This window comes from Zalophus californianus, chromosome 1 (genome assembly GCF_009762305.2).
Source record: "Zalophus californianus isolate mZalCal1 chromosome 1, mZalCal1.pri.v2, whole genome shotgun sequence".
Taxonomy (NCBI): domain Eukaryota; kingdom Metazoa; phylum Chordata; class Mammalia; order Carnivora; family Otariidae; genus Zalophus; species Zalophus californianus.
This window is the reverse complement of record NC_045595.1, coordinates 19,020,399-19,046,563: the sequence shown is the minus strand read 5'-3', so window position 1 is coordinate 19,046,563 and position 26,165 is coordinate 19,020,399. Positions and strand designations below refer to the sequence as shown.

General features: G+C 40.9%; 1 protein-coding gene across 9 annotated transcripts in view; it reads right to left on the bottom strand.

The window, feature by feature from the left end:
* Positions 1–26,165, bottom strand: part of RBM6 (RNA binding motif protein 6) — a 102,481-nt gene that overhangs the window by 32,673 nt on the left and 43,643 nt on the right. For 7 of the 9 annotated variants that reach the window (XR_003517945.2, XM_027582799.2, XM_027582794.2 and 4 more), the window contains one exon: positions 20,434–20,507. The exons of the other annotated variants lie outside the window; for them this stretch is intronic. Coding sequence is in view for 6 of the 7 variants with exons in the window: in XM_027582799.2 (XP_027438600.1) it covers positions 20,434–20,507 (74 nt within the window). In the remaining variant the exon portion in view is untranslated. The remainder of the gene's footprint in view (positions 1–20,433; positions 20,508–26,165) is intronic. 9 annotated transcript variants of the gene reach the window in all.

Genomic DNA, 26,165 nt, shown 5'->3' with positions numbered 1-26,165 from the left:
AAATCTTAAAAAAAATGTCTCCTCTTTATAAGAAAAACTGGGAAAGAAATTTATTTATTTTTAAAGATTTTTTTAATTGATTTGAGAGACAGAGAGAGAGAGAGAGAGAGAGAGCATGAGAGGGGGGAGGGTCAGAAGGAGAAGCACATTCCCCCCTGAGCAGGGAGCCTGATGCGGGACTCGATCCCGGGACTCCAGGATCATGACCTGAGCTGAAGGCAGTCGCGTAACCAACTGAGCCACCCAGGCGCCCCAAGAAATATATTTAAAAAGGGCCAGCCTCAAGCAGTGTTAGGAAGCATCTTGAGGTTTCTCTCTTTTTTTTTGAAGATTTCATTTATTTGAGAGAGAGAGAGAGAGAGAGAGTATGCGCATGAGCATGGAGAGGGGCAGAGGGAGAGGGAGAAGCAGACTTTCCACGGGGCAGGGAGCCCCCAACTCGGGGCTTGATCCCAGGACCGCGGGGCCAAAGAGAGACACTCAACCAAATGAGCCACCCAAATGCCCCTTGAGGTTTCTCTTATACACAATAGCCTGAACGTCTAGATTTTCTAAAATGGTCCCAAGTTCGTGTTCTGTCCTGTTGAAAAGCTGTATGTTAAGCAATGCAAACCGATCTGAGGTTCAAGAATATGGTCAAGGTTACAACATGACTGGCTCCCCTCCAAAAGACTTTACTGAGATTTCTTTTTGTGAGAAGACTATTCTAGAGTTTTAAAGATTAAAAAGCACCTTTACCCCTTCCCTACCACATCCTCATCCCCCCCAAAAATTAGTCAGAATAGAATATGTATTCGATTTTTGTTTTTTTTTTTAAGATTTATTTGAGAGAGCAAGTACGTGGGTGTGCACGTAGAGGGGGCAGAGAGAAAGAATCTCAAGCAGACTCTGAACTGAGCATGGAACCTGACGCAGGGCTCAATCTCAAGACCCTGAGATCACGACCTGAGCTGAAATCAAGAGTTAGATGTTCAACCAACTAAGCCACCCAGATGCACCTAGCGTATGTACTCTTAACAAAATATTTTCTCACACGTGACTAGGCATGGGGTGGGGGCATGTTCAGCAGTGAACAAATCCTAACAATGCTCTCGTGGAGCTTGTTTTAAAGCACGAGGACGAGTATACTTTTAAACAAATTAGAAACACATACCTGTATCTGAAATTCTTATAGGAAAAGTACAGAATAGAAAGAGTTCTTTAACACTGCTAGAAGTGAAGACAGACAAAAGGAGAGTGAGAAATTATGCTCGGAGGTCAAGTATGTTGATGGTTCACCTGGTATAAAGTGCACTGTAAGCAGTGCATACAACAGACAAAGCTGGATGTGACCCAGAGAGGAGAAAATGATAAACCACACTTCAGTGAAAAAGCCCAGAAATAAGATCAACATATATTCTTCTTCTTGCTAAGAAAGGCTTAACAGAAATGCTGCATTCTACTTCTGTCCTCTGTAATTCCTCTAGGAATTAGGAATTAGGCAGAGGTAGGTATTTTGTCCAAAAAACAGATTATGAAATAAAGGGAAAGCTGTAGAATAAAATAGTTAAGTAGTGGAACGAAAGGTATAAAAAATGGCAATGGAAAAAAAAAAACAAACCTCATGAGTTTTCTACTAAGCTCTAGTCCTATATCTAATGGTCACCTAAAGGTTCTGCTGTCACCTCACACTCAACATACCTAAAACAATCATCTTCATCCCTTCCTCCCAAATGCCTTTGTTTCCCACATGCTTTATTTCTCTTTAAGGTACTACCATTCTTCTAACATCTGAGTGGCCCTTTGAATCTGCCCTCTCTTTTGCCTTTCTGTTCAATATTCAGTGTTAACAGACCTTAGAGATTCTTTATGCAAACTCTCTTTCAAACCTGACTTTTCCCTTACATAGCTGCTGCCAGCCACTAGTGCAAGCCATCATCTCTTCACATCTCAACCACTGCACTAAACCCTAAGGCTTTCTCCTCTGCAGTTTCTCCCCTCTCACCTCTAGTTAAGACTATACACTGCCACAAGAAGTTTCCCTATGGTGTCACTTTGATATTGCTGTATTCATGTGGCTCTGCCCTGTCTTCAAATTAAAAAATAAAATGCAAGGCTCTTGACAACCTACCCTGCACTTTCCAAGTTATTCCTCTCACTACTTCCCAGAGTATGAGGACAAGAATCAGCCAGGAATTTGGCAGCTATAACAAACAATATGTGGCTCCTCTGGTAAGAATAAAACAGCATATTACTATTTGCTATCAAAGATGACAGGGTTGAAACCTAATAGAAGTACCAGAATCTGGGAAGTCAAGAAGTGGCTCAGGTTGGAAGGACAAGAGCCTTCTACATCATGCAGAAACTAAAAAGACTGGTAATAGCTTATAAAAGAGGAATATGGAGTCAGAAACTATTCAACATGTATTAACCCAGTTAACAAGTATTTATTCAGCACATCATGTGTTGCCAGGTATAGCTCTAAACCATTTTGACAGTGAAGAAAAAAAAAAGGTGAAAAGGGGAGGCTGAGTGGCTCAGTTGGTTAAGCGGCTGCCTTCGGCTCAGGTCATGATCCCAGGGTCCTGGGATCAAGCCCCGCACCGGGCTCCCTGCTCAGTGGAGAGCCTGCTTCTCCCTCTCCCCCTGTCTCCCAGCTTGTGCTCTCACTCTCTGTCAAATAAATAAATAAAATCTGAAAAAAAGGAAAGAAACAGTCCTTGACCTCATGAACCTTTCAATCCAGAGATGTCCAATTATATCTGGTGGCATCTACTTTACTGTACATAGGTCTTTGCCAGTCATCACCCAGGTACTTTGTCTGGTTTAGTGATTTACTCCTTCATTCCATATTTCTCAGGGCTCCAGTACAGTCTTGAAAATACCTAAGCAAATGCCTGACAAGCACTCAACCCAAGCACTCAAAAGAGAAACAAGGAGCATTTTCCTAGGCAAGGTGCCCAATCCAGTGTTCTCTGATCTTCAAGAGGTCTGCTGAGCTTGGAAACTTGATAGGAATAAACACAAACATGCCTGAGCTGGCACTCCTCCAGTTTATGGGGAGCCCAACATATCCTGTATTGCTGTGGATTCACATTACACAAGAATCGGGTCAAAGAAAAAAATAAAAGACCTTTACCATATACCTTTAAAATAAATACCTCAGAACTAGACAACATGAGCATTATCAGATGCATAGGCAGAAACAATAAATGTGCTACTTAATAATTGCAAGATAATCTATAAGGAATGGAAAGAAGAAAATTAGCTATTCAAGTGTCAACTGCAAATCCTGAACATGCCCAAAATCTAAATAACAAAGACAGATCAACATCCAGGGTAGCAAGTACCTGGAGACATTCACTCAAAAAACCCCCAATCAAACAAACAAACAAACAAACAAAACACCCCCCAGCCCAAGGGAGAATTCAAAATGGCAATATGAATGTCCAAAACAGAAGTGAAACCCGGCCACTGGAACTGTGAGTGGTCCATGTAGTCCACTACACTACTCTAATATGGGACCTAATGAACTACCCATTTGGAGAAACCTCCTAAAAAAACCCAAAAGCTTTAGCATTTCCACTCCTAGATATATACCCAAGAGAAATGAAAACATATGCCCACAGAAAAATGTGTACATGAGTGTTCATAGCAGCATTATTCATAATAGCCAAAAGTGGAAATAACCCAAATGTCCATCAATTAATTAGCAGATAAAGAAAATGTGTTACATTCATATGATGGAACACTCAACCATAAAAAGAGATGAAGTACCAATTCATACAGCAACATGGATGAACTTTGAAAACATAATGCTAAGTAAAAGAAACCAGTCAAAAAAGTTTATGACCCCATCTATATGAAATATCTTGAACAGGCAAATCTAGAGAGACAGAAAGACTAGTGGGCCTTTAGAGTGTGGGAAGGGGAAAGTGGAGGGAAATGAAAGTGATTGCTAATAGGGACAGGATTTTTTTTTTTTTTTTGAAGTAACAGAAATGTTCAGGAATTATATAGTGGTGATGGTTGCATAACCTTGTGAATATACTAAAAATTCCTAAGTAGTATACTTTAAAAGGGTGAATTTTATGGTATGTGGATTTCACCTCCATTAAAATAAAAGTTTCAGGGCCGCAAGCAAGACTATTGCCAGGACAAAGACATTCAGTTATTTCATTCCTCCCTCTCTGCCATTCACTGGCTCACTTAACCTGCCTCCACCACACAGCCTCTCAGGGAGCATCTTGCCTCCAGCCTCTTCTCTAATCACACCCGCCACTGCCACACTCACCTTCCTTATTGCACCCCCATTCTTGCCCAAAGCTCTGGTTCCCAAAGACCATATATAACTGAAAATTAGAGAATTCCGGGGCACCTGGGGAGCTCAGTTGGTTGAGTGTCCGGCTCTTGGTTTTGGCTCAGGTCATGGTCTCATGGGTGGTGAGATGGATCCCTCAGTCCCAAGTCAGGCTCCAGGCTCAGCAGGGAGTCTGGTTGGAAGATTCTCTCCCTCTGCCCCTCCCCCCACTCAAGTGCGAGAGCACACATGCGCACACTCTCTCTCTCAAATAAATTAAATCTTGAAAGAAAAGGAAAATTAGAGAACTCTAACTAGAAAGGAACATCTATTTTCCCAACAAAAAGATGGCCAAAAAGCAATCTGACTGAATTTGAATGAATAAACTTTCAGGGATGTGAATGAACTACTTATACTTAATTTATTATTTTAATTAGTCTTATACACTTAAATTATAAAATAATATGGTCTTCATTACAACCATACCGCCAATACCTACACAATTTTTTTCTTTACTTCTTTAAAAAAAACAACCAACTAACCCACCCAACCCAGATTCTAGGAGTTGACCTCCGTAAGCATCCAGAACTAGCATGGGCTAAAGTCAGTGATTAATGTATCTTCCTCAAATAATACTTTGTGACTCAAAAGAACTGAGAAAATACTTTATATAGCAAAGACTTTAAGATCTTAAAAAAAAAAAAGATTTTTTTCTGAGGGATAAATTCTTAGGAAATTCCATCTCATATTTAGGTAATATACTAATTTTCAAAATTTCAAAGAAGTCTAGGGGCGCTTGGGTGGCTCAGTCATTAAGCGTCTGCCTTCGGCTCAGGTCATGATCCCAGGATCCCGAGATCGAGTCCTGCGCATCAGGCTCCCTGCTCCGCGGGAGGCCTGCTTCTCCCTCAGCCTGCCTTGTGCTTGTGCTCCTGCTCTCTTCTCTCTCTCTCTCCCTGACAAATAAATAAAATCTTAAAAAAAAAAAGAAAAAGTCTAACAGATGTTCCACATGTATTTACCTTAAGACTAGACAGGGTAACTAAGATGTCCTACCTTTTCTCTTTTAGCTGAATATATATACAGAAATAAAAATAACTAGTAACTAAGTATGAAAACGTTCTATCTCACTAATAACCTAAGACAGGAAACTCAAATCATTCCCTTCTTTGCCACACTGGCAACATTCTTTAAAAAAAAAAATGAAATAATTTCAAACACAGAGAAAATTAGAGAATACAATAACAAATATCTATGTACTGCTACCCAGTATAAGTATTTTGTTATTTTTCTTTTTAAGATTTTATTTATTTATTTGACAGAGACACAGCAAGAGAGGGAACACAAGCAGGGGGAGTGGGAGAGGGAGAAACAGGCTTCCCACCGAGCAGGGAGCCCGATGTGGGGCTCAATCGCAGGACTTTGGGATCATGACCTGAGCCGAAGGCAGATGCTTAACGACTGAGCCACCCAGGTGCCCCAAATATACTTATATCTTAATCTGGCAAGTCTACCTGAAGGAAATTCACTTGAAGTAACTAAGGATGTATGACTATTTAGTTATAAGGGCATTCATCAGTGCATTGTTTAATAAAATAATGACAGATCTCAAAATATCAAATGAAGAACTAGTTAAATCATGGTGATTTATAATATGGAGCATTATAGAGCCATCAAAAATGATATGATAAAAATGTATTTAATGATAAGGAAATATGTCCACAACACTTGAAATACAAAGGTTATAAAATCATATGTACAGGGGCGCCTGGGTGGCTCAGTCGTTAAGCGTCTGCCTTTGGCTCAGGTCATGATCCCAGGGTCCTGGGATCGAGTCCCACATCGGGCTCCCTGCTCGGCGGGAAGCCTGCTTCTCCCTCTCCCACTCTCCCTGCTTGTGTTCCCTCTCTCTGTCAAAAAATAAGTAAAATCTTAAAAAAAAAAAAAAAATCACATGTACAAGATTATCCTACTTTGTAAATATAGTGATTATAGATGATATGTGCACAGAAAAATCTGAAAAGGCACACATCAAAGTAACAGTATTCTAATCAATATTTATAGAATATGTCATATAACAAGAGAAGAATGCACATCCCTTTCAAGCTTACATGGAACATTCATTAATACAGAAAACATTCTGGGTCACAAAACACAACTTAACAAATTTAAAAGAATAGAAAATCATACAATGTATGCTCTCAGACAATAAAGGAATTCAGCTAAAAATCAGTAACAGGAAGATAGCTATACATCCTCAAATACTGGGGAGATTAAACAGCACATTTCTAAGTAACACATGGGGCTAAGAAGAAATCTCTCAAGATAATTTTTTTAAATTTGGAACTAAATGAAACTGTAAGCACAACTTAACCAAATTTGTGGGATGCAGTGAAAGAAGTGCTAGAGGGAAATTTATAGCACTGAATAGCACATAAGAAAACATCTATAGATCTAAAATTAATAATCTAAGCTTCCACCTTAGGAAACTACAACAAGAAAAGCAAATTAAATCCAAAGTAAGCAGAAGAAAAGAAATGATAAAAATTAGAGCAGAGGGGTGCCTGGCTGGCTCTCTGTCAAATAAATAAAAAATAAAATCCTCAGTCAGAAGAGCACGCAACTTTTGATCTCAGCATTGTGAGTTCATGTCCCACACTGCGTGTAGAGATTACTTAAATAAATAAAACTTAAAAAAATTTAGAGCAGAAATCAATGAAATTGAAAACTGGCAATCAATAGGGAAAATCAATGAAACCAAAAGCTAGTTCTTTGAAAAGATCAATAGAATTGATAAACATCTAACCAGGCTAAGAAAAAAAGAAAGAAAACATGTTACTAATATCAAAAATGAAACAGGGGCATCACTACCGACTTCACAGACATTAAAAGAATAAGAAAGAAATATTATAATTATATGGCCACAAATTTGATAACCTAGATAAAAAGGACCAATTCTTTAAAAAAAACAACTGCCAAAACTCACACAAAAAGGAAAAGACAGTCTAGACAGGCCTATACCTATTAAAGAAATTGGATCAATAATTGGGCTCCTGGGTGGCTCAGTCGTTAAGCGTCTGCCTTCAGCTCAGGTCATGATCCCAGGGCCCTGGGATGGAGCCCCACATCGGGCTCCCTGCTCCGCGGGAAGCCTGCTTCTCCCTCTCCCACTCCCCCTGCTTGTGTTCCCTCTCTTGCTGTGTCTCTCTCTGTCAAATAAATAAATAAAATCTTAAAAAAAAAAAGAAATTGGATCAATAATTAATAATTTTCCAAAACTGAAAGCATCAAGCCCAGATGGGTTCACTGATGAAGCCTACCATTTAGAAAGAAATTACACTAATTTTCTATAATCTCTTCTAGAAGATAGAAGTAGAGAGAATACTTCCTAACTCATTCTCTGTGGCACGCATCACCCTAATACCAAAATCAGACAAAGACACTGTAAGAAAAGAACTACAGACGAATTATCTCCCACGATTGTAATGCAAAATCTTCAACAAAATAACAGCAAATCAAAACCATTGATGTATAAAAGGAATGATACACCACAAACAACTGGGATTTATTCCAGGTATGCAGGACAGGTTCAACATTCAAAAACCAATTAATGTAATACATCACATCAATAGGCTAAAGAAGAAAAAAAAATCACATGATCATATCATTAGATGCAGAAAAGCATTTGACAAAATCCAACGCCCATTCATAATAAAAACTCCCAGCAAACTAGGAATAGATAGGAACCTCCTCAACTTGATAAAGAACACTGGAAAAAAAAAAAGAATAGCAGTACAGAGTTTACTGGAGATGTTAACTCTTTTCCTTTTAACTTGTGTTTTCCACTTTTTCTACAGAGTGAATAACAGCCATACTGAAGAGCAGATGCAGTGGTGAGGAACTAATGTTAAGTAACTTTGGAAAACAGAATTTTGATTATATACTCACAGGCTGAAGACAAAAAGAACTGTACTGCCCTACTGCACTCTAGTTTTTCACAGGGGTAAGAATGAACAATTCTGAAACGACTTTTTTTTTTTTTAAAGATTTTATTTATTTATTTGACAGAGAGAGAGAGACAGTGAGAGAGGGAACACAAGCAGGGGGAGTGGGAGAGGGAGAAGCAGGCTTCCCGCCAAGCAGGGAGCCCGATGCGGGGCTCGATCCCAGGACCCCGGGATCATGACCTGAGCTGAAGGCAGACACTTAATGACTGAGCCACCCAGGTGCCCCCTGAAACTACTTTATGTATACTCTAGGACTGAGAAAATAAGTAAATACCTTGTAGATAATGAGACCTAGGGTTTTCACTGCTAGGGAAGGGAATTATAATTAAGACTAAGGTAAAGCTGGATGAACTCTGTGATATTGGATTGAAATTGGAATTATCATGAAATCATGGTTTTTAATATATATGACATATATTTTTTAGTTCTGTTCACCAAATAAATAAGGCAGAAGGGATGGCTCTTCCTCATAGCAGAATTCTAACAAATGTGTAAGGAATGATGGAAATAGCAAATTACCATTACACAAACCCCACAGTAATAACTGTTACAAACAACACTCATTGGTGGATGGGGCGCCTGGGTGGCTCAGTCGTTGGGCGCCTCCGGCTCGGGTCATGATCCCGGGGGTCCTGGGATTGATCCCCGCATGGGGCTCCCTGCTCCGCGGGAAGCCTGCTTCTCCCTCCCCCACTCCCCCTGCTTGTGTTCCCTCTCTCGCTGTGTCTCTCTCTCTGTCAAATAAATAAAATCTTTAAAAAAAAAAAAGAAAAGTGTACCCAATAATAAAACTGTGTTCTTTCTTTAAAAAAAAAAAATTAATCACAAGAAAACAGACAGATCCAAATTGAAGATGTCCTGTAATATAACTGCCAGTACTCTTAAGAAGTCAAGGTCATAAGAGACAAGGCCGAGGAACTACCACAGAGAAAGAAGGGACAGGACAACGGAGTACCATACGTGATCCTGGGCTGCATCCTAAACCAGTGGGACAACCAGCAAAATGTGACGAGGTTCTGTACGTACTATTGTATCTACATTAACTTCCTGGTTATGAAATGTAGCAGTGGGGGCACCCGCTGGCTCCGTGGGTTAAGCAACCGGCTCTTGATTTCGGCTCAGGCCATGGGGTGTGAGATAGAGCCCCGTGTCAGGCTCCATGCTCTTTGGGGAATCTGCTTCTCTCCCTCTCTCTCTCAAATAAATACATCTTTTAAAAAAATAAGAAAGAAATGTACAAGTGAAGAGTGGTATTCCCTTTCCTTTAAAAAAAGATTTTATTCATTTATTTATTTTATTTTTTAAAGATTTTTATTTACTTATTTGACAGAGACACAGCGAGAGAGGGAACACAAGCAGGGGGAGTGGGAGAGGGAGAAGCAGGCTTCCTGCCGAGCAGGGAGCCCAATGCGGGGCTCAATCTCAGGACTCTGGGATCATGACCTGAGCCAAAGGCAGCCGCTTAACCGTTTTGAGCCACCCAGGCAGCTCCCCATTTTTTTTTTAAGATTTTATTTATTTATTAGACAGGGAGGGAGAGAGAGAGAGCACAAGCTGACAGAGAGGCAGAGGGAGAGTAAGAAGCAGCTGCCCACTTAGCAAGGAGCCTGATGAGGGGCTCAATCCTAGCACTCTGGGATCATGACCTGAGCTGAAGGCAGACTCTTAACCATCTGAGCCACCCAGGTGCCCCAAAGAGGTCTTATTCTAAAGCTCCTCTCCCAAGGGCATAAACTAGGCCTGGGACTGCTACTCTGGAGTGGGGGCAGGAACAGTGTCTGCACTCTTGCTATACTTCTAATCCCACCCACCACTCCCAACTCTGTTAGGACCAGGAAGAAGGCAAGGAGAAAGATGATTCATTAAGAGACAACCCATGGCAAGATGGGTCACTCTCTCTTTGGCTAACCACAACTCCTATCCCTTTATACCAGGGTTTCTCAACATCAGCACTACTGACATTTGGAAGCAGATAATTCTTCATACGGGAGCTGTCCTGTACATTGCAGGATGTTTAGCAGCATCCTTGGCCTCTACCCAGTAGATGCCAATAGCAACAACAAAAATGTTTCCAGACACTGCAGAATGTCCAATGGTTAGGGAAGGGAGAAAAGGGTGTCAAAACTGCTTTCCCCCTGTCCCCCCACTGTTAAGAACCACTGTCTCACAAAAACATAATTAGGCCAGTGTCGTCGTCCCCCCCGGGCCCCCTCCCTGCCGTGCTGCTGTTGCTTCTTGGTTTAATGCTGACTAGCACGTAGTCTCTTTGAGTATCAGGCATCCAAATGCCAGTCCTCTCATGGGAGAACACATTTGCTGGTTTATTGAAAAGCCCCACAAAAACTTCGCAGTGCCCAGGAGTGGGAAGTTTGAATCTGTCCCTATTTCCTATCCCTCAACCTCAACCCCAACCTCAGCCCTCCCCTCTGCTGGAGCACTGACAAGATAGCTTAAGCCCCAGACATCTTCCAAAGCATCCATTCAATCCACCAGACATTCACATACCTTCCCCTACCAACGAGCACCTCTAATCACCAAAAGAGGGTCTGGTGGGAGGACAAGTCAAATGATGCCTCTTTCTAAGAGAAGGGGACACTGCTATTCAAATATCTCTGTATTCAAATTTGGTGAAGTGTTAACATTTGATGAATCTGGGTACAAAGCATATAGGTATTCTTTGCATTGTTTTTGCAACTTTTCAGTAAGCTGAAATAATTTTTTTTAAATGTTTTATTTATTTATTCATGAGAGTCAGAGAGAGAGAGAGAGAGAGAGAGAGAGAGAGAGAGAGGCAGAGGAAGAGGGAGAGGGAGAAACGGGCTCCCCGCCTAGCAGGGAGCCCGATGCGGGACTCGATCCCAGGACCCTGGGATCATGACCTGAGCTGAAGGCAGATGCTTAACCATCTGAGCCACCCAGGCGCCCCTAATTTTTTTTTTTAAATGAACCTTAGGGGTGCCCTGAGTGGCTCAGTTAGTTAAATGTCTGACTCCTGATTTCAGCTTTTTTTTTTTTTTTTTAAGATTTTATTTGACAGAGAGAGAGAGCGAGCACAAGCAGGGGCAGCAGCAGAGGGAGAGGGAGAAGCAGGTTCCCCCCTGAGCAGGGAGCCCGACGCAGGGCTCAATCCCAGGACCCTGGGATCATGACCTGAGCTGAAGGCAGACGCTTAACTTGAGCCACCCAGGCACCCCCAGCTTGGGTTTTGATCTCAGGGTTGTGGGATCATGCCCCATGTCCAGCTCCACACTAGGCGTGGAACCTACTTGGGATTCTCTTTCCCCCTCTGCCCCCTCCCCCCTTGCTCGCGTGCATGTGCTGTGCACCCGCTCTCTCTCTCAATAAAAAAAGAACCTCAAACAACGATCTTATTGGAGTAATAAAGATGTTCTACAATAGATTATGATGATGGCTGCACAACTTGGTAAATTAACTAAGAACTGTTGAACTGTACACTTAAAGTGGGTGGATTCTATGATCCATAAATTATCACAATAATTTTCTTCTTAAAAAAAAAAAAAAAAGGACCCCTGTATTCCCCTGTACTACAGGTTAAAGATGACAGCTGCAATGTCAATGCTGCTGGAAAGAAGCCTCTAAGGAAGATATACAGGGAAGGAATCTATCCCAGCAATGAACTGATCCCCACCCCACAACCCCCGCCCCAGCCCACCCCTGCTTTCAGCTTTGGTTAACAATTCTAGGAAAATAGGAAAGATCCACATTGGTACCTACTAACCATCCGATTACAGCAATATCGCCTCTAAAAACTAGCCCAAGGATTTCCTAAGTGGGTTTTTATTTAAAATCTACTTCCAATAGTTCTTATTAATTTCTAACTGTATGGATACTAAAGCAGAAAGCCCACTCAACTCTACTAAGCAACTACTGTGCACAAGCCATGTGGCCACTTCAATTGTGGTCTGTTACTCAATTCCAATCATCATCTTCCAGATTTTCAGCTTAACTGTTCTTCTGTGGTAAGCATATACCATTAGCAAAGAAATTCTTCTTACATTTTAAGACTGAAGTTCTAAATCTCTAGCTTCCAGACAAATTGACAGACACCTTTTTTTTTTTTTTGTAAACGAATCTGTGTTTTATTTTAGCCCTGGACTCATTCCCACTGGACTGGAACCCTGAACTAATTTCCATGCTAATTTTAAAAACTTTTTTTTTTAATTGAGATACAGTTCACATACCATAAAATTCACTCTTTTATTGTGCTTTCTACAATGCAATGGGTTTTAGTATATTCACAAGGTTGGTCAACGAGCACTACTATCTAATTCTAGAACATTTCATCACCTATTACCCATTAACAGTCACTCACTATTCCCTCTTGAGAGCATTTATCCCTAAGTGGCTGGTAACCAATAATCTACTTTCTTTTTTTTTTTTTAAGATTTTATTTATTTATTTTAGGGAGAGAGGGAGTGTGAGCGCGGGGGGGAGGAGCAGAGGGAGAGGGACAAGCAGACTCCACACTGAGCATGGAGCCTGATTCAGGGCTCAATCTCACAACTCTGAGACCATGACCTGAGCCGAAATCAGGAGTTGGATACTCAACTGACTGAGCCACCCAGGTGCCCCCAATAATCTATTTTTGTGATAAACTTCTTTCTCTCCTATTTATTTTCCTTTGGAAAAACACAAATTTCACTTGGTCACAGAATGTAGTAAAATATATGTTATTAGTATATAACATTAGCATTGCTAATCTCATGTGAGATTAAAAATAATTATTAATCTAGATAAGCTTACCCATGATTATCAAAATCATACCATCAATGCTCTTAACAAGAAAGAAGTACATATTATATACAATATATCTACCTCATACATAAATGAGTTAGAAGGTGAAGCAACAGCAGCTGAACACTTGGCATAGAAAGAATGAGACACAAAGACAGTTATAACATCCAAGTTCAGGGGGTGCGTGGGTGGCTCAGTCGGTTAAGCATCTGCCTCTGGCTCAGGTCATGATCCCAGGGTCCTGGGATTGAGCCCCGTGTCGGGCTCCCTGCTCAGCAGGGAGTCTGCTTCTCCCTCTGCCTCTGCCCCTCCCCCCCGAATTCGTGCTTGCTCGCTCGCTCTCTCACTCTGCTGCTCTCTAATAAACAAATAAATAATAAATAAAATATAAAAAAAAACAACCTCCAAGTTCAGCTCAGATGGAGAAGATGCTTAATAACACTGAATGCCACAGGTAGCCTAAGAGAATTCTGTGATGGGAGGACTACCAGCAATGCTAGGCTCAGAAACAAGGCTCCCTCCACCCCCAGGAGTGCTGGTATGGCCATGATCCTTTCTTCCCTCACATGCCTGGATGGATACCTGTGCACTCATCCGGCAGACACTGTTGGGACAGATGCTGCCCAGCCTTTTTCACTTTCAGTCCGGGCAGCCCAGTCTCACGATAGAGGCAATGGCACCAGCAACAGCACCATCAGAACTGGCTGCCAAAGATCTACCTGCCACCCAAAGCAGCACTACCACTTCTCAGGCATCCCTGAGTCCCAACAGGTGAATAAGCAATCAAGGAAAAGGAAGACAACCAAGCAGAGTCCAGTGTTATAGAATCACTCTCTTCAGTACCTCTTCAGGGAGTGAGCGCCTACCATAGGCTGGCCACTGTACCAAGCATTTCACATAGATTAATCTCACAACTGCTCTGAGGTGGGTACTGTGATTATCCCTCCATTTTACAGATGAGACTCTGAGATTGAGAAGTTACAAACGAACTAGGAAGTGACAAAGCTGGAATTCTAAACCTCTCAGTGCTCCTAATACCCTACACTGTCTGGAAGTATACAAAATCATAAACCAAAGATATAATCAAGATCACAAACTGAACTGTGCCTTTGTATAATCCCTTAGATAGTTAATTAGAATTATACATGTTCTGCTTGTTTTTTTTTCAATAACTGTCTGTAATCAAGTTCCAAAAGGCCACAAGACTGAAAATTAGCACTTTACACAACCCCATTTTTATAAAAAGTACAGACATTAACTAAAAATGCAGATGAAAGAGGAGGTGCAACATCAAAGACTAAAATATATAGGCATATTTCCAATTTAGAACAAATTAAGAACTAAATTAATTCAATCTGGAGAAATGAACCATGATATATATATGCATGACAAAAATAATTATAAACCTCATCATAGGAGACACACTGGAAGTTCCCCTTACAACTGACAAATGAGGGGTGCCTGGGTGGATCAGTCAGTTAAGCGTCCGACTCTTGATTTTGGTTCAGGTCATGATCTCGGGGTCATGATACTGAACGCTGCATCGAGCTCTGTGCTAGGCGTGGATCCTGCTTAAAATTCTCTCCCCCACCCTCTGCCCACCCCTCTTGCTCACATATGTGTGCACTCTCTCTTAAAACAAAGAAACTGCCAAATGATTCAAGAAAATTAAACTGAATCCAATTTAGAGCACCTCTTATAATTATTACAGAAAGTCTGAGATATGGGTCTGAGATACGGTAAAGCCAGGGGCTGGTCATCAGAGCTTAGGGTTTTAAGGCCACAGGCTAGGGGCACCGGGGTGGCTCAGTTGGTTAAGCTTCTGCTTTCAGCTCAGATCATGATCCCAGGGTCCTGGGATTGGAGCCCCGCATCAGGCTCCTTGCTCAGCAGGGTGTCTGCTTCTCCCTCTGCCTCTTCCTCCACTCGTGCTCTCTCACTCACTTGCTCTCTCTCAAATATTTTTTTAAAAAGCCACAGGCTAGATTTCTAGTTTGGTCTAACCATACTCCATGTCCCCCATGTGGTGTGTCTGGCTCTTTCTCTTGGGAGAATTTAAGATTCAACGGCTAATGCAGCAGAAGCTCCTAAAGACCTGGAAGCAGTCCCCTGAGAATCAGTCCCAGTCCATAGGCTAAATGGGAAATACTGTTGATACAAAAATAATCCTCCTGGGTACTGCCACCAAATCCCTTTTTAGCCAGATACCCCATGAAGCCAAGACTGAAGCTGCTGTCACTTAAGACTTTCTTGTTCCAGATGCAAAGTGGTTGTGATAATAACAACTATAGACTCAGTGTCCACTGTGTGCCAGGTCCAGTTCTAATCGCCCTACATGCATTAACTCATTTAATCCCTAGATGTGTGAGAGGACACTGGGACACAGAGACGTTAAGCCACTTGTCTAAATCACACAGAGAAAGGTGACAGAACAGGAATGAAACCCCAGGCAGTCTGCCTCCACATATTTAATTACTAAGATACACTGCCTCATGCCAGTCAAGACTCAATTACTAGACAGGTAATTCTCTTAAATCCCAGGAGCAAGAATTTTCAGTAATTACTGATATACACTCATCTTAGAATGCATTTTCCTTTCTATTTCCCACCAATAACCTCTACTGAGGACAATCAGGAGAATGTACTGAAACTGAAGTTTCCAGGAAGAATGGCATAATTCAAGACATAAGTTATACAGCTGAGCCCTGGCTGGGGTACCACATTCTCTTCAGTGAAATAGTTTTGGGGTGTGGGTTTAGGCAACAACACAAACTTTCAGGAATTTATAAAGATTACTGCTTTTTTGTTACTCGGAATGCACACAACTTAAATACTGAAGTATTTCATACAGTAATGCTACCAACCCGAGTAAGATTCCAATAAACTAGGTCTTCACCTATTTTTTCCACCATGGCCTTACAAATAGTCTTCCAAATGTCCATCCTCCAAAACATACGCTTTCTGTTGATCTCATATTAATCAAAAGACAGGCACCATTTCATTAAAAAAAAATTTTTTTTTAAAGATCTTTGTTTTTATTTATTTGAGAGAGAGAGAATGAGAGATAGAGAGCACGAGAGGGAAGAGGGTCAGAGGGAGAAGCAGACTCCCTGCTGAGCAGGGAGCCCGATGTGGGACTCAATCCCGGGACTCCAGGATCATGACCTGAGCCGAAGGCAGTCGCTTAACCAACTGAGCCACCCAGGCGCCCCAGGCACCATTTCAGATTTGGGCTTCCTTCACATTATTTTCAGAACCACCCTGGACATCCTGGTATCTTCAAAACCCCAAATTCTCTTAACTTTGGTGATACAAAAAAACACTATTTCAATAAAATTTCATCCCCCTCTGTACCAGCAAAGGCCAGTATCTCCAAGAATTTTCACGTTAGGTGATAATGGCATCTTTTCTTTTCACTTCATAAAGTCAGGCTGATTCTGTCATACAGCCAAGTCATCTTTGGCTAAAGAAGGCCACCAAAGCTAAGACAGTTGAAGTAAAAATTCCAGAGAAATGAATTCTTCTTCCAGAGCTATCCTTTATAAGGGCATTTTGGTAAACATTTGGTTGAATGGGAACAGATAACAAACATCACACCTGCAAATGGAAGAAAATAAAATGCTAATTTCTGTAGACCAACTGACAACAGCTTGAAAGAGCTAGTACTGGGCAACCACTGAAAGGGAGCGATACTCTAATACAATGCTTCTTAGTCCCCTACGTCCCAGTGCAATGGCACACACAGCAAAAGGAGATAATATTCACCCTCAAACCGCAGGGACTTGGACAACAAAGCAAGCCCAGGGTATATGACGCTGCTAGAAATACTCTTCCCAGTAGGGGTAAAATAAAAACCCCTGCCTCACAGTGTGTGCTGGCTTTCTAATTCTAGACAGAGATGGTGAAGGTATGCTGACAGACCTCTGCTGGAAATGAACTGCCTAAACAGCTGCCGGCTAGGTTTTGCCCTGACGAGTCCTCTCGGCCACAATGCTCAGTACTGCGGTAGGGTGTCTCACTGTCTGATGTCTCCATAAAAGCCCTGGAAAAGGGCTAGAGGGGCCCTGGTTATCATCCAGGACAACCTCTTGAAGGCACACATATACTGCAATATTTGATAAAGCAAGCTGGCAGAAGCCTCCTTTATTCCCTTCCCCTAGACTTGTATCAGTCAATGATAAAAAGACACTTCACATCAAGAATCAGGATAAGCAAAGAATTGTAAAAAATAAAATTCAACCCAAAGAATTCGATAGAAACCTCCTCAGAAGCATATACACAGATTCTACTCAGAGGTGTCCAGCAGATGGTGACTCAGAATCTGTACCAATTTGGTCTATAAGTAAAACCTGGAGGGTAGGAGAATGAATGAATAGACAAAGACATTCATCTTCCATAAACACCTGCTTTTATGCACTCTGAGAAGGACCTCTCTTACATTCTTACATCTCTCCTAAGATTTTGTACTGTTACTGGGCACCTGAACCACATCCATTTCCTTAAAGAATATCCAGATATAAAAATAAATTTATTTTCCTAGAATTATGATTGGCAATTACTTGACATGCAGAGGGGAGAGAGAGTAGGAGGAGATGATCCTCTAATTTCAAATGCTTAGTAGGTACCAGATCCTATGCTAAGTGTTCTGTACACATTATTCACCAAATGCAATGTCACTCCTCAAGAAGCTTCCCTGACCACCCCATGTAAAACTGTCCCCATCATTCCTTCTTTCAATACCCTGCTCCATTACCTTTAGAGAACTCAGCACTATCATATATTGTTTTATATCTGTCTACTTGCTTATGCTCTATCTCCTATCACTAAGACAGAAGTTATATAATGTCTTGTTTACTGAAGCATCTCCAGCATCCAGAAAGGTGCCTGACACACAGCAGGCATTCATGAACATATGCTCTCATTGAGTCCACACCAGAGCCCCATGAGGTACTGGTAACAGAAGGAACTGAGGCTGAGGGAGGTAAGGAAACCTGCCAGAGACAACCCAGCTAGGAAGTAACATCTGACTGCAGAACCTACACCCCTCTGTGCTGTGCTATACTACCGAGGTACAAAAATTCCTCTGGAGATCCCATTCTCAAAAATCTTTCCATCAAAATGACTTGCACACATCTTAGTTGGGGTAAAGATTATTAGAAGGATGCTGAGTGGATCACGAAATCTATACAGTTCAGGAAAAGGATTCTGTTGTGTGGCAGTGCTAGCAATATGTCCTGTGTCCCGTGACTAGGGGAAGAATAAAAAGCTAGAAAGAAGGCTGACTGAATAAGGATATGGTGCTACCTTCATAAGGAATTATTCCAGTGAATATTAAAAATGAGATCATACAAAAATTTGGAATGTGAAAGAACACCCCATGGGATCTATGAATACCACCATAATGTCTGCCACCTTTCTTGGTCTAAGCTCCTGGAAGACAGAGGCTGTCTCTTATTTGTACTTCTACACAGAGTACCTTATGGTACATATGCGTAAGGATAGCTACCTGTCAAAACATCCTATTTCACCCTGAAAGAATTTTGGCACAGCTCGTGCTTTGTTCTGGTGTCTTATTCACTGGGCAGGAGTCGGTCAACAGGGATTTGGGAGCCCTAAGAATGTTCACAGAATGTGTGAGGAGGGTGGGAGTAGAGATGCTGAAAAGCCATACCCCCTCATTAATGCTTGTATAAATGAATATTTTCCAGATATGGCTCCCAAAGAAACCCTGCCTAGGATAAAGCTTGTTTTTAAAGAAGGCTGTCCTGGTTCTGCTTAACACTTCTCTTTAAGGGGCTAGAAACTTCAGGCAGGATTTTTTGTTGGGACAGAGGGAAGAGGCAGTTAAAACACAATATTGTTATTTTTTAAGATCGAAGATCAAATAGCTCTGATAAAAAGTAACACCCCTCTAGGAGAAACACACAGTTGGGAGAATGGTACAAATGAGAACGGCATGGCATGTGCCATGGCTCCCCCATTTATGTTTCCACCACCCACAGTATTATTTAGCACAGTGATAGCACAGTGACAAAGGCCTTAATGATTATTCACTGATAACAGGATGTTCATGAATTAAATGAGTGTTCTGAAATTAGGATAGTCAGAATGGAATCAACCATAAGCATAAAGATTGGGACCTTCACTCTTCTCTCAAAATACTGGTAGGTGGCACAGTTTCTGACACATAATATCTATTAAATGACTGGCTTAATGATGGACAATGAACAAATCAGTCAACAAGAACTCTGTCAAGGGGGTATGGTCCTAATTCAGTCATTCTCTGAGGATCTAACAGTATTTACACTAACAATAGGTATGGATATGTCAAATTTTCCTCTAATTAGTGTTTGTTCCCAAAGGATTTACAGCATGTTATTTCCATACCCATAAGGGGAGAACATGGCCAAAGAAGGGAGAAGGTGAAGTGTAATGAGCGATGCTGAATGGAACAAAGCTGATGAAAGGGCATCAGGCTCTAAGAGAGGAAGAGTTCTCATGCAACACTACTCTTCTCTGGCAGAGCCTTAAGGGCTCTTACCCTTAAGGGAACACTGCATTCAGAGTTAAGTACAAGCAGTGGATACATAAAAATCAAACTGTATCATTAAGCTTCTTTCTTCCACTTTACAGATGAAGGAACTAAGACACCACAAAGAAAATAACTTTCCCCAAGGAAACACCGTGACAAGAAGGATTCTATGCACTTCATAATTCCTTCCAAAACTACCAGGCAGGATTCAATTAAAAGTCCAAATGACAGTTCTAGGTGGCAAGCTGAATACAGCTAGATGTTTTAAACATAAGGTAAGTATAGATTCAGATTCACCAGCTCTGACTATATGCAGCCAAGAACTTGAGTACAAAACTCCAATCTGTAAAGAACATGATGAACGCAATACACACGAACAAGCCACTCCTCTTTCCCTGATGGCCCTCTTGAGAAAGCAGCACATGCAGGCAGGACCTGAGTGCCACAGGAGTTGCCATCAGTGGTCTTCACCCTAGGTCTGGGTATAAGTACTGAGCTAGAATTCCTGTGCCAGGCAGATCCTTGAGATCACAGACAGTCAAGGATCATTCTTTGCATTAGGATCTCCTTATCTGTCACACTCCAAACCTGTCATTTTTTCCCATCTACTGTCTTTGTCATCTAGTACAACTGCAACTGGGCCCTAGTTTTTAAAATACACTTGTGTCCATTAACTCTTATAGAGAAACCCTCCCAGCTTCTTCTAGAGTTTCTCCTCACAATCGCTTTCTGGTTGGAATGTGGTATGCTCCAAATACAGATTTCTGGTACCTTTCCAAAGTTCAAACATTTGAAACCCTCCCTCCCCATACATAAAAAATATATCCTTCCAGCATCATTTGACCGAAGTATAAAGCAACCTGGTTGGCCTCCATGCATCCGATGGCATCTTCCAAGAGTGAAAACTCCACGCAGACATAGCCATAGTCGTAACCTGGGGACAGCATTTAAATACAGACGGGAGTGGTGTTAGTGCCTTGCAAACACAAAAGACACACTTAAATCCCCTGTTTCTGAACCCCTTAAAATAAGCCCTCCCAACTAGCCCTTCCCTCCCCTATACTAGGCAAAGCTGCTACCCCAAACAGAAAAAAGTACTGAAGGAAAATCTGGATGTTTCTGGCTTTGAGAGTCATTCCAAATGGCTTTTTCTAGTAACCAAGAAGATCTGCCCTCTTTAGCACTGATGGTCTGGTGAGGGTGCCCCAGAGTTAGGTAATCCCAAAGAAAGTTCAAGTGGGGACCCAGAACATTTCACCACAGGCTGAATCTTCTGGAAAAACAAAGTCAACAAGAACAGGAAAGTATCTGGGGGGAAAAAAAACGTATCCCGAGAGGAAGGAGAAGCAATTATCCCAAAGCTATGCTAATAGTCACCACTTTTCAAGCAGAAACCACCTTCAAAGACAGAAGTGCTGCTGACAGACTGAGGCAACTATTCTGTTTGGATACCACAGGAGGCTTCTGGTTGGCAGGGGACAGACCATTTCAGGTCTCCTCTTTTTTTCCTTGTTTCAACTCAAGTCATAAACCAGCTTAAATCTTTATGAAAGGAAGAAGGTGTAAAAGCATAAATAAGTACAAATAGCTGGGTCCAAAATTGTGCTTGTGCACAAAGACTGGCAGTAGAGTAGGCTGGGGGAGAGATAGTTGTTAGCAATCGGTACATGTTCAAGAATTGTATAAACCATTAGAGTTATAGAACTCTTCACCTTTCTCCTAAGCAAGTGTCATGTGCAACTCTCATGACCCATGAGATTGGGAACTCATGGGATTTACAGGCTGCTGAGTTCTAACACGAACCCATCCTATAATTTCCCGGATACTGGTACCACATAACTACAAAAACACACTTGGCAATACAATGCTCCACAATGGCTTCCATGCTTCCACCACTGCCTCATAGGATAAAGAAGCTCATCTTTAGGAGTGATGCTGTGCAAATGAACAGCAAGAAAAAGATGCAATTTGTTCAGATGAGAAATCAAACTCAGGGAGAAGAAACAACACAAAACCCAGGCCAATTTTAAGCACAGAGTATATATAACAATAGGAAACTGAGTATCATTAAATCAAAGGTATCAAAGACCAAAAAAATAAAAACAAAACAAAAACTAAAGCAACAGAAAATATAACTTAAAAACCAGACCAAATTTGGTGAGATGAGTTGGATTCCTTGTCACATGGAAGGAATGGCATGAAATGTTTTATTATGATTCAGACTTGTTAAACTCCAAATTAAATACTCCACTCTTACAATGGTATAGGCTGTTTCTTGCTTAGAATTTTAGGAAACGACTAGGAAGGAGAAAACAAATCTGCTAGAAATCCCAGTATCACCTTAGGCTGAGAGAGTTTTCTATTTGATTTTACAGCTTTGACCAACACAGATTAAAACTAACCTCTGCAACCTCTACTTAAATTTACCACAAAATCAACCTCCTCTGATTAGTAACTATTTGAAGAAATGAAACTACTTTAAAGAAACAGTATATGTATTTATATATATCCTATTAACAATAGAAATTGTTTTGTTAGTTAATTCCGTTCAAGTGGATTTTCTTGATCAAACTCAGTGAACTTCTCCTACAGAAAACTTTCTGCATTTTGGGGACCCCTGGGTGGCTCAGACTCGATCTCAGCTCAGGTCTTGATCTCATCAGGGTCATGAGTTCAAGCCCTGCATTGGGCTCCATGCTGGATGTGGAGCCTGCTTTTAAAAAAATAAATTAAATGAAAGAAAGAAAGCAAGCAAGAAAGAGGGAGAGAGAGAGAGAGAGAGAGAGAAAGCAAGAAAGCAAGAAAGAGAAAGGCAGAAAGAAAAAAAAAAACTTTCTGCATTTTGTAAAGCGCTCTGAATGTTCTTGGAAAACACTGTAGAATAGCAGAAGCAACTAAGGTGCCTTTTATCAGCAAATATCTACTGCATACACTCAACTGCATGTCCACAATCAGAAAGGGGTAGCCATGGAACAAGCAGATATACTCTCAAGTGTGTTGGTTACCTCTAAAGAGCATATCAAGGTCCAGGTGTGTAGAAAGCAACCCTTTCTACAGCTGCCAAAATGAAAAACACAGGGAACTAACACCACATTGGAAAAGCCCTGAGTTTCCTTTCTGTACTTAAAGAAGTAACTATTGTGGCCCAGAGGAGGGCACAGAATCTGTGGACAAAGAGAAAGAGAGATTTATGACAACATTCATACTTTACTAAAGAACAAACAAGACTTTGATACTATAGTCACTAGGAAGGAAAGATACAGTTTGCAAGAGACATTACGAGCATCTCCATATATCAACCCTGCAATACATACGTTAACAATGTACTTCATATTGAATATTAAATCCACAAGCCCAACATTCAATTTCTTCTGCCTGAAACTTTAGCTATTAAATAAAACCAAAAATTTAAGGTTTAACTATAATGCCTGAAACTTAAGAAGAAAAAAAAAAGTACCCAATCTTGATCTTAGGGACTTTGTGTGTCAGACTCACAGTTGTACAAGGATTTTCAGGAATTGCCCAAATGGACAATACTAAGTAATACTTAGTATGTAATACTTACATAGCACTTGTTGGTGCAAGGCTGCATTCTAAACACTTTACACACACTAATTAAATCCTCACAATACTACCCTATGAGGTAAATACTATTAACCTCATTTTACCCATGGGGAAGCAGGCAAAGAAAGAATAAGTAATTTCCTCAAAATCACCTCAGGGATAAGAAGCAATACGGGCTCAGAGCCAGGCAGTCCAGATTCAAACTGATGCTGTTAACTGCTACACTGATAGCCTCTCACCTTTAAATAAAATCCTAGACTGATAGAAGTAATCTGAATTCTGAACTTTACTAAACCCAGCCACAGAAAGAGTCCCACATGCCCAAGCACAGACAGGTAAGACCATGTCTATAGTTGAGAAATATAGAAATCTGCAGCACACGTTACCCCTATTCTAAAATACCTATAGCAGAACCTTGTGCATGGACCCGAGTATGCACGTTAGAAGGCATTCACACTCATGGACTGCTATACTGGCTACCAAAAGTCTTTAGCAAAGAGAAAAATCCAAAAGTCTTGTTGTAATGATAGCTATAAAAATTACAATACAGTAAGATACTTGATATGCGATATTTAATATAGCATATTTTAAAAGCTTTAAAAATGAGGACAATTATATAAAATGTGTATAGGAAAAAGAACTGAAATTAAATACTGTTAAGTCACATCTAACTCAGAAGTTAGAGATAAAAGTCTGCATATGAGATGAAAACCATGCATTGTCAAAATCATACTTGAGCACCCCAACTTGAAGAACAACATACCATCTCTCAATATAGGTTAAGTCCAACACTGCCAGTTTTTCCTCCAGCGTCGCAACAGATCGCTTTCCTTTTGGTTGACACCAGATGAAGAGGCTGGCTTGCATTTAAGGGCCATAATGTATGAAAAACATATCACTTTAAATAACAGAATCACAGCTAGCACAGTGAATGCTCACACTTAGGGAAACTTGGGAGACAGAGACTAACTGAAGCTATGACTGAGTCACATCCCACCTCTCATGCTCACTCCATGAGAGGGAAGATGGGGTTGGGGAGAGGGGTTGAGCAAGCACAGGTGAATATACGGAAATCTGAAAATGATGTAATGCAACACAACTGTACACGAACATGATTACAGTGGTTGTATTGTTCCAGTGCGATTTCTTTTTAATTCCTCAAATGTAATTTTATAATTCACAGAATAAGTTATAGTAGACCTACTCCACCCACAGACCTAAACATTCTGAAAACGACCAACCAACCTTGCATTCAGAATTGCTAGGAACCATTAGGAATCATTAAGATGGTAAACTTGGTGTTAACAGTCCCATAGATAGATTCTGACCTAAGGAGTAAAATAAATTTATTACCTTTTTCTTCATTCGCCACATGCTAGAAGTCTGGTGGGCTGATGGGTCTTTGTGCTTATTTATATGACTATTTAAAAAAACACATTTTACTCCATTTTCTAACCTAACTAAATGTATAGATTGCTCATAAAAATGTGAATGCTCCTTACAGGTTTTTTTTGTTTGTTTGCTGGCAGCTGAGGAGGATGAGAACAGGGAAAGAAGTAAATCTATAAAGGTAACATTAAAATTTTAATTCTTCTTCATATTCATTAATCATATGATTGCCTATTACCCAAAAAAGTATCTGTGATAAAAGCTAACAGGTGCTTAAGGGGGAACAAGGTACAGAAAACAAAACCCTAATGAATAATATCCAGTATCTTTTAGTCTCTGCTCCTAAAAAAGCTGACTCAGAGATGCTGACAAACATGGCCCTTAATTGTTCAAGTCAACTGTAATGTCTATGCCAAGCCCGGCTTTTATAATAATTATACAGCAATATTTACTCAGGCAAATGAGATGAGCAGCCTTCTGTTCGAACTAGTCTAGAAAAACCCAACTAACATAACCAAGTCCAGCTGAACTTTCCAGTAGGCACGTTGATAAAGCCAAGAATATACATACCAACTATGGAATGTAAAAAAGGAATCAGGACTTTATTTTTTTAATTTTTTTTAAAGATTTTATTTATCCATTCATGAGAGACGGGGGGGGGGGGGGGTGGAGAGAGAGAGAGAGAGAGAGAGAGAAGCAGAGGGAGAAGCAGGCTCCCAAGGAGCAGGGAGCCCAATGCGGGACTCGATCCCAGGACCCTGGGATCATGACCTAAGCCGAAGGCAGACGCTTAACCATCTGAGCCACCCAGGCGCCCTGGAATCAGGACTTAAAGGACATAAGGAGAGGGGAATCATGATGAGCACTGAGTAATCTATAGAATTGCTGAATCACTATACTATGTACCTGAACTATACACGCCACCCAGGTGTCCCCAATGTACAAGATTTCTAACAGGTACTTTGCTCTGTTAAAGCCTCAAGTAGGGGCGCCTGGGTGGATCAGTTGGTTAAGCAGCTGCCTTAGGCTCAGGTTATGATCTCATGGTCCTGGGACAGAGACCCATTTTAGGCTCCCAGCTCAGCAGGGAGTCTGCTTCTCCCTCTGCCCCCACCCCTGCTCATGCTCTCTCTCTCAGTTAAATAAAATCTTAAAAAGAAACACCTCAAGTGAATATGCACCTGCAGCTTGCATTATGAAAATTAGGAAAATATCTGATTTATAGGTCAACCTACTATCTGAGAAGAACACAACTGGACTCCATGAAATACATCATTTCGACATCTTACAAGCACTTTCAACCCTCTTCCCCTCAACTATTCACATAAGGCTTGCTGGTTTATAATAAAAGATGAAATGAGAAAGATAGAGTCATGATTACTTGCTAAATTTCTGAAAACTGCATATGGTTCTATTTTCTTTAGTGCTCCATCTGTGCCAACTGGTTATTAAAAAAAGGGGGGGGATGGTTGTATTTTCAAGTAGTTTTCAAAGTCCAAAATTAATCTTAGGGTTACTTCATCTTAATGATGGTTGTCTGGGCTCAGGATATTATTTGTTAGGAAAATCTCACCCTTATTTAATTCATTTTAATTCCAATGACATTAACAACGTTATGTAAGCACATTGGAAGGGCATG